This window comes from Abramis brama, assembly GCF_963993115.1.
Source record: "Abramis brama genome assembly, chromosome: 16".
Taxonomy (NCBI): domain Eukaryota; kingdom Metazoa; phylum Chordata; class Actinopteri; order Cypriniformes; family Leuciscidae; genus Abramis; species Abramis brama.
Genome location: NC_139978.1, coordinates 19,317,107 through 19,327,162, shown reverse-complemented (window position 1 = coordinate 19,327,162; position 10,056 = coordinate 19,317,107). Strand labels below are relative to the sequence as shown.

At 40.0% G+C, this 10,056-nt stretch overlaps 1 protein-coding gene across 1 annotated transcript; it reads left to right on the top strand.

The window, feature by feature from the left end:
* Nucleotides 1-6,709: 6,709 nt before the first annotated feature.
* On the top strand, nt 6,710-8,175 carry LOC311098517 (serine/threonine-protein kinase pim-2-like; the record flags this gene model as incomplete). Its single annotated transcript, XM_084138750.1, has 4 exons — nt 6,710-6,731; nt 7,013-7,179; nt 7,339-7,497; nt 7,652-8,175. The coding sequence occupies 4 exons, from the start codon at nt 6,710-6,712 to the stop codon at nt 8,045-8,047; spliced, it is 744 nt and encodes a 247-aa protein (XP_083994876.1). The 3' UTR covers nt 8,048-8,175.
* Nucleotides 8,176-10,056: the final 1,881 nt, after the last annotated feature.

Here is a 10,056-nt window from a genome sequence, read left to right as displayed (position 1 = left end):
GAATGTTATTGTGCGTTTTTGCTTGGTGGGTGGAGATGGGATGTCGATGTCAATGACAATAGCCAGGTGGTCGGAAATGGTGAGGTTAGTTTGGGTTACATTGTTGATGGTGGTACCGGATGAACAAACCAGGTCAAGTGTGTGTCCTTTTTTGTGGGTGGGGAAATCAATATGTTGGCTGATATTGAAAAAGTGCAGGATGTCCAGGAATTCGGTGGTTGTTTTGGAGTCTGTGGAGTCAATGTGGATGTTGAAGTCACTCACACGGAAGAATGGATGGTGATATGGCACAGAGTTGGGATAGAAATTCGGATAGATCAGAGAGGAATGCAGGGTTTGTTTTGGGGGGGCGGTAGATAGTTGCAATGACCAGGGGTTTGACGTGTAATAGGCACCAGATTAGTTGGGTTTGCTGTACGGCTATTGAAGGCCTTAGACTTTCTATCACGTAATAGAACAGCAATAGAGATATAATAATACAGGCACACTGGGTTCCCGCTTGTTTTGTAAACATTTGAAAAAGTTACTGTTATCATAGCGGGGACCAGACACATATCACTGAGAGCTGGTATCAGTTGCTTTTGGTTCACCTCGAGCAGATGGGGGAGGGTGTGGGCCCTGGCGTTGTGGCAGAGGCCGAATATAGCTCTCACAGGAGGAGGGCGATGGCGAGCTGGGCCCGCAGGCTGTGGTGTTTGCGGGGCCTGATGTTTTTTGGTTGATATCTGAGGGCTCGCAGCAAAAGAGTGGGATAGTTTGGTTCCAGCATACACCAGTTCTTCCATTTTCTCTGAGAAGCACAGAAGTGGAGATGCTGGAGAGAGATAATGTGTCTGGTGTTATCGGAGGCTGTGATATGTTGTCCTGGTTTTCCTGGCTGTTTTCCAGGAAGTCGTCCTTGGGTGCTGAATAGCAAACAGACAAGCCAACAATTCTTTCACAGGAACTTCTGGGAGGAATTCCGACATGACATGCAGCTCTGACATTCCTCTTCATGTCTTATTCTGTGACCTGAAACAAACAAACAAAAAAGGTTACAGTCATAGATCACAATTAGAAGAAAACATTGAAACAACATTGAATATAATCTTCAAAATCATTTGTAGCTGATCTTAGGCTCATTACCTTAAACCATTCATGTCGAAGGATTTTCCTCAAATAAATCCGTTGTCTTGGGCTTTTCTTCAGGAGGGATCGAATCAGGAGGCAGCATTCTGTGCAGAACGATAGAAGTGAGTCAGATTATTACCTTAAACTTTACAAACCTGCTGTCTTTGTATTAAGCTGTAAGATTCGACTATCCCATAAAGTACGGTCAGAAGAAAAATCTGAAAAAAATGCTTGTATTATCCAATACAGTATCTATCTTTTATACAGGCACTTGGCTCAGGTGTTACTTTTTCGTAATTTCTTTGTTTTGTATGATTTAAATTACAGTTGGTCTTCTTTGTTGTGATGAATGCCATCTTACCGTTTGACAAGCCAGGATCAGACCAGGTGTCTTCATCAATCATTTGCCTGTCTCTTGCTTCTGGAAAGCGTCCACACACCAACAGGAAAAAGAGCACTCCCAGAGACCACACAGTAGCTGGTCTCCCGTGGTACTTGCCCTCTGTGCAGTACTCAGGTGGGCAGTAGAGTCGAGTGCCTGCAGAAAAAAGATTTGTCTGATGGGTAAGTACCATAGCATGAAATACCATAGCATGTGGTCAAAACACCTGGTGTTTTTAATTAAAAAAAATGCTGCCTCAAATGTGAGATATGGTTTATATGATACCGATTGAACTAGTCACTAGAACTTAAGTCCCAAACTACAGGTTTGATTCATAATTCATACCACTGAATCTTTCATAGCCAGATTCCTGCAGGAGATCCCCGCACCCGAAGTCAATCAGTTTGACCTCAAGCGTTTCTGTGTTGATCAGCAGGTTCTCCAGCTTAACATCACGGTGAAACACTCCACGGCGACAGCACATATGAGCAGCCATCGTTGCCTGCTCCATAATAAAGCGCGCTGTGTCCTCATTTAGGATGCCTTTGTGACGTTTCCAAAAATGCCGCAGATCTTCACAGGGTGAGGGACGCTCCAAGACCATGATGTATTGGTCAGGCTGGTCCTGCCAGTCCAGCAGGTCAATGATCTCTGAAACTTTGGGGCCCCTATTAGCAAGGATTAATAGGCCGACCTCTAATGGCAATTTTCCGAGATGACCAGGCTGGAAGAAAGAAATCATTGTTATATGAAGGGGTTGTCATTATGTTTACATATTTTAATTTGAAAACAACATAGTGAGTGTAGCCTACTTACAATGTAGATGTACTTCATGTTCTGCGGCTTTCTGGCAATTTTCACCGCCACCTGATCAACCAAAAAAAACGTTGTTACATTTCTAACATGTCAAATGCAGTAAATAGTGGAAAAATACACACAAAAAAACTTGAAATGGATATAGTGAGACAACATAATTTGTTGGCTAAATATTGTAAGAGAATGACGATACCTCAAGGCCATCCTCCAAGCGTTTCCCTTCATAAACAGAGCCGAATGATCCTCGACCGAGCATTCTGCCCATTTCATACCGGCTCAAAATGTTGTCTGCAAAAAGATGATTCATTTTAGTTGCATGGAAAGCAGTGAGTTTAATGCTTGAGGTCATGGCCGTAAACTTACCCTCAGTTGTCTCGTCCACTCTGTTGCTGTGACCTGGTGCTGGACTGACTGGACTGGGATGGACTGGAGCTGGAGGGGTTTGAACCTGCTGAGCCTCAAGACCACCGGATAGAGCTTCCTGAAGACCATGATCCTCTGCAGCACGGGCACTGGACTGTAGACAATTTTGATCTAAAAGCAAGGAATATCAAACAAAAGCATGTTTAAAAGCAATCCAAAAAAAATTAGTCAAGTCACCTTCATTTATATAGCGCTTTTAACAACGTAGATTGTTTCAAAGCGGCTTTACAGTGATAATAGGAAATGAAAGTAGCAGAGATTGTTTTGGCTTTATAGCAGCTCTAGAATAAATCTGATGTCCAGCTAAAGTTAGTTTTGATTGATTCACTTCCGTCGCAACGATCATTAGTTATTAACTTAGGGGCCGCTAACACAACACCGTTTTAACAGAAAACTCTTAAGTTCTCTCTGCGCAAACTTTAAAAACGCACACCTGTGAGAACGCTGATGCGCACAACACATGCGTATTACGAGTTTAGTCTGTAGGAATGCGCGTTTGAATATATATGTGCGCAGGCGTGTAGTCCTTCTTTACAAACCAACCCTCAACAAACTACTTGTCTGGCCTTAAAATTTATGATACAAAATAAATTAATAAAGTTAATCAATTAAATAATTTAATAAATTATTAATCACATTAAATTGTATTAAATTAAATTCATTAATTAAACACTGCATAGTCATATTATGGTGATTCTTCAGATACTACATGAATTCTTAAAAGAAAAAAGTTGTCTTTAAATATTTAAGACATGTCCTGGAAAAAATCATAACTTTGATCGAATTGATTTTGATATAGGTGTGAATTTGTAACATATGGTAATTAATGGCACTCCAAGGGAACAGAAAAATTCCCTTAATTAATTAAGTTCCCATGAATGACACGTTTCCATTAATGGATACTCATATCTAGCTGAAAATGATGTAGACTTTATGATACAGAGCACTAATAAACAGAGCATATTACACATTGTCAACTGGTCATTGGATTTACCCTCAGCGTGTCTCTCACTATTGGTTGCATGGGTCTGATCCTCCTCTTTCTGAACCTGACCTGAGCCACTGCTGTGAAGAGAGAGATGCTCTCCAGAACTCCAGTGAAGAGTGAGCAGATCTACAGAACTACTCTTCTTCCTCTGACTCTCCTGACTATCACTTTCCTCACTAATAGGCTGATGATACACATAGAGCACACAGAAGAGATTTGAACCTGATTTCTTCCCATATCACAATAAACAAAGAACATTTAAAACAAATGCACAAAAAGGTGTAAAAATCTTCCAAATATTAATATATATTCAAATTCATTTGTAGCTTATTAGGGCCAATACCTCAAACCAATTCCGGAAAAGTGCTGGACGACTGGGGTGGACTGGAGCTGGAGGGGTTTGAACCTGCTGATCTGCAGGAGGAAGAACTTCAAAAATTATATTTTGATATAATATGGTGTGGTCAAATATGGTAATTAATGACAATCCAGTGATATTCTCCAATGGTCATTTCTTTTACCCTCAGACGTATCCATCCTCCTCCTCTTTCTCAGTGGCATCTCATTTTCAGCGCTCTGATGGGAGTCGTACACCTGAGCGCTAGAACTCAGCTGTCTCTTCAGTGGACGTCCATCTGGGCTCCTCTCCCTGTGAGCCGGACCTGTGGGCACAGAAACACGTGAGCCCGGCATCCTCCTTTAAACTGCAATAAAAAAAACAATACAAATACAATACAAAATACAATACAATGCTCCTCAGAAATACCCCTCCCAAAAAAATAAATAAATTAATTAAATAAAACTCCAAACTCCCTCTAAAATAAGAAAAGAACAATCAAATGAAAGAGTCCTCAGAAATAATATGAAGTTTTAAAAAAGATACAACGATGTAACGTTAGGGGATAACGTTATATTATCCGATCTCCTTGTAGAATAAAAGTCTCCTCAGTCTGAAATCCTCCGAACAGCTTCAAAATCTCAAAATCTCAGAAAATATCAGCAAAAGTCTCTGAATCCGTCTCGTCTCTCAACCAACAGATACAGTGATCAAAGTGTTTATATTTGCAGTCAGAATTCATAACATGCGTCCCCGTCGCCATAGCAAATAAAATTCGAATCACGCACGCACGCGCACCCGAAGTCGCGTGCGTGAGCAGAGCGCATGAGCGCACATGCAATCTGCAAACAAACCGAATCTGTTCATGCAGGACTGAATGTTATTATTAAATAACAATTTAACAAGTGATATTATGATGTATAATTACTGCTTAGCTACAAAATGGAGGTTTAAAATTCAACCGTTAAAGCATGAAATAAGGTACTATGAATCAGTGAATTTGAGTTTGATGTGGCTATATTATCAGTAATAAAATAATCATTAAAAAATGTAATCGTTAAAAAAAAAAAAAAGTATCAGACGTTTATGTAAATTCGATTCAGAGATGAATACTAATGTTGTCCACCAGAGGGAGCCACAGGATAGCAAATCCTTTAAGATCAAAGTTAATAATAAAGTTATAACGCTAACTTTGTTTTAAATGGTTGATATAAAAACGTTTAGATTGTTCGATTTATTCAGATATACAGAAAAAGAAATGTACATATAATGAACATGTAATATAGTGTCTAATGTAATTGTCCAATGAGTTTATTGAATGACTTTTATGAGGTAAATGTAACATTGCTCTCAAGCTTTCTTAGTTTGAGTGATTACATGAGACATGATTAGTTTATTCATGATAGTTTATTTAGAAATTAGTAAAAAGGAAAAAAAGGTATTCAGCCAATAACCGCTTGAACTGAGGAGCTACAACACGCGACATTAAAAAACGTCAAAATGGTGTTTGTTTAAATTTGATAATAATATTGACACAATTTGAAATCTGAAACTTTATAACAAAGCACAAAAGCAAATTGCGATTTATTGGATAGAAGGTGCACTAGGGGAGAGCAGGGCACAAAGTAACGCTTTTTGACTTTCTCAGTTTGTGTAAATCTACTTAGGGTTCAGAGTATTTATTTTATCCCACATTAATTTCACACATTTCTAGTGCAATTATGTGGCTTTGTTTTTTTTAATACAGTATACACTTTTTTTTCTGGAAGTGACATGTGACAACATGCCCCATAGGTGGGGTACATTGTAACATGTGAGGGGTTCATAGTAACATGACCATATGACAGCTTAAAATGCTATCTGATCTAATCAAACAAACATACAAGACAAACTAAAATATTTTCTCAATAAAATACAATTATTAACTTTTTCATATAAAATAATGCCATTTTTAATAATTAAATATAAACTCATTTTTGAGTTTTGACTACGAACACAGGAAAACACAGCTAAAGAACATACTTCAGAACAAATGAATAATTAGTCATTTCTGAGCATTGACTCTCAGTCTTTATTCGCCTTTTTCTCATGTTTTCTCAATAGAATTCAAAAAAGTATAGAATAGAATAGCATATTTCTAATAGGGGCACATTGAAACGCATGCGTGACAACATGCCCCACCTGCAGAACTGGGATTTAAACCCTGCTAGTGTCTTCTGCTAGTTAGCGAAGCATTAAAGAACTATATCAACCGTTAAATATCATATTGGAGATTAAAATAATATCAGATTTGTCTCATTTTAAATAAACACAAAAAATAGAGATAAAAAATTTACTTAAGAAATTTACTCTTGCTATGGTTTAATAAATGTCTATGGATATCTTCAAAAAAAAAAAAAAAAGAACTTTGGGCAATTTTTTCTCTATAAAGTGTTGATATGGCAACTAGTGTATATCATTCTCGTGTTTGCGTACTGTATGGACACTACAAGTACCTGAGGAAGTGCGCATGCGCATTAGTTAATTGCCCATCAGTGTTGCCAGATGTACGATAATTATCGTATTTGTACGATAATTTCGACCTCTGTACGATCAATAATGGAAAAAATCCTATAATGTACGATAATTTCAGAACTGTGTGACACTTCAAATGATGGTCGTTGTAATCAAAGGTGGTACGTTAGTTGGTTCGTGAAGTCGTTAAGCTCCTGGTAACCCTCGGTAAAACGCGAGGCGCCTGGGGTGCATAAACAGCGCGAGGGCCAATCATATACACACAATATAAAAAAAACACATCACACATTATAAAAAGGCAGATAAATGAATTTATTCCACGATGTGTTTGAATATAGATGAAATATAGTTTGAAGATGTGGCGGATGATTTAAAACAAGCTTGTGGTTGATATTCCTCTCTTTAGATCAGATTTATTTATAGGACATCATCTTTACTGCAGAGGATAATGATCATCAGGAACCTCCTTCCAGTAGTCCCGGAGTCCTCCCCACTGCCAAAAACCAGCAAGTGGAGGACGTCAAGCCTCAAGATCAGGAAAGTCCAGCCAGTTCATCACCAGGTGACACTGGATCACATCTGCCGAGACAGCTGGACTGTGACAAGATCGTGAGGATCTTTTTTTGCAGTTCACTTAAATAGTCATGCGACAAATGAATTTTTAAAAGTACAAATATTACAAATATATTTCCCTATTAACATTTCATCTGAAAGTATGGCCTCACTGCAGGACAATGCTTTATTAAACAATAAACAAATAAAAATAATTATGTTTTAATAGATCACATTTTCTGGAAATACGTCATTGGCAAGAAATTGGGGGAAGGAGCATTTGGCTCTGTCTTTGAAGGGACCCGTTGCAAGGACGGCCTCATGGTAGCTGTCAAATTCACAGCGAAGACAAAGAACCAGCTATACACCAGCCTTGTATGTAGACTGTGCACTCTATGTTTGCAATTTATAACTTTTTAATGTAAATCACAGAGTGCAAATATTTCAATAGATAGACAGACTGGGCTAAATCCTTATTTGAGAAACCAATCCTATAACTAACAATAATAAAAAACTGTCATTCTTCTAGCCTGACCATCCCAAACCAGTTCCACTTGAGGTGGCCCTGACAGTAATGGCCAATCAAGGCCCAAGCTGTGGCCACATTATAAAGGTGCTGGACTGGCAGGATCATCTCGACCAGTACATCATGGTCTTAGAACGGCCCTTACCCTGCATGGACACGCACAGCTTTTGGCAGCATAACAGAGGCCGCTTCATTGAGAAATTGGCCCGTCACTTCATCTGGCAGGTGATTTACGCTGCTGCCCTGTGCTGTTCCAGGGGTGTGCTACATCGAGACATCAAAATGGAGAACCTCCTGGTCAACACAGAGACCCTGGAGGTCAAATTGATCGATTTCGGCTGTGGGGACCTCATGAAAAGCTCATCCTACAAAATCTGCTCTGGTACGTGTTATATTTAAAACATACATTTTGGGATTTAAACTCTAGTGACCAGTTACACCATGTCTCAGACATCACACAGTGAGATATTAACAATACACTAACAAAACTCTCAAAGAATAGTCAATATTAATATTATTTTTGTTGACTAAAATTAAATGCCATTTCAGTTAAAGTGAGAAAAAGCAAGCTTACACATGTGACAAACTCCTATCTCCAGGCACAGCAAGGTATTGCCCTCCTGAGTACTTTGAGAAGGGCAAGTACTATGGGAAGCAGGCAACGGTGTGGTCGCTGGGGGTGCTGCTGTTTGCCATGATCACCGGCCGTTTCCCAGACAGCAGAGATATAGCTTTGATGGACCCTGATGTCTGGTTCCAGCCAGGCTTCTCAGATGGTTAGAACAAAAAAGATGTTCTTATGGATAATGCAGGAATCTTTCCCATTTTTACAGCTTAGAGAGCAAGTGTAAAGTTGAAGGAAATAATAAGACAACTCTCAATCTTTCTGCACAGAATGCTGCCGCCTTATTCGAGGTTGCCTGAAGAGTAACCCAAAGCGGAGACTCCATCTGGATGAGATGCTCTCCCATGACTGGTTCAAGGTACTGAGTCTAAGACAAGCTAAAATGATTTTGAAGGATATTTGTTAATTTGGCTTGATTATGGACATCAGCTTCTTTACATTATCATTCAGTACCTGCTGTAACTGTAATATACTGAATCCTTATACATGGCACAGATGTATTTTTATACCTAATGAAAAATGCTTTCTAATTGTGTTTCAGGTCATGAAGAGGGTTTAGCCTTGCGTTTGGCGGGCTGACACAGATGACCCCTCCATCTCTCCAGCCTCAGCGTCTTGCGGGGTTAGCAGGCCTCGGTTGCGTCTGGCGCCTTGGCTTGAGGCAGTAGTTTTAGCGTCTTGCAGAACTTGCCTAGGGATGTGTACATATTGTAAATAGTTAGTTTAGTATTACTTAGTTAAGTTAGCCCCTCCATCTCTCCAGCCTCAGTGTCTTGCGGGGCTGGCAGGCCTCGGTTGCGTCTGGCGCCTTGGCTTGAGGTGGTAGTTTTAGCGTCTTGCGGAGCTACTCGCCTAGGGATGTATATTGTAAATAGTTCATTTAGTTTTAGTTAAGCACTGATCCATCCAATCATATTTTTAACAATGGAGTCACCCAGAGCTCTCTGTTCAGCCCCCCCACAAGTTCCTCACCCTGCCGCCCTAGAAGTTTCTACCACTGGCATCTGGATCCCAGAGATGGGGTTTCACATAGCTCTCTTTCTCAGCTGCCTTGGGCCCAGAGATCCTGTCAGGGCTGCTCCAGAATTCCCAGTGAAGACAGCCATAAAGTTTCCTGTCACTGCTGCTCCAAAACCTGCCGAGGCCCCACAGAAATCACTGTGAAGGTTCATTCTGCTGCAACTCCAGTCCCTGCTTCGGTTCTAGAGCTCCGTGTCAAAGAAGCTCAGGTTGCTAAGCTTTCGAGAGGTTCCTGACATGACCACAAAGTTTCCTCCCAATGGTGCAGAGGTTCATGCCACAGTTGCCAAAGAAGTTCCAGCCAAACACCTGTGCGCCACATTAAAAACAAAATGTTTCTGAAAATAAACACAATGTGTTGTTTTATGAGGGAAACGTGATAATTTGGAAACATTAACCATTTTCCTATTATGCTTCAGTTCTAGAGATATTAAGCCTCTCGTTTTACCAGTTTCACCAGGTAAGTAATAACAGGTAAGTGATCTCAAAGTAGAGTTACACTATAAGGCCCTCCATTTAATATTTGAAGCCCAAAGAATCAGCATGTGATTCATCTGCAGACAAGGTCCAAACGCCTAATTTGGCTTTGGGGAGGAAATAAAGCTGGGTTACCTAATGCCTCGTTTCCACTGAGCAGTACGGTACAGTACGGTACGGAACGGTACGCATTTATTTGCGTTTCCACTATCAAAAGTTGTGAATGGTATAAATGCCGAACCGTACCGTACCACTTTTTAGGTACCCTTCCATTGGGGTACCTAGC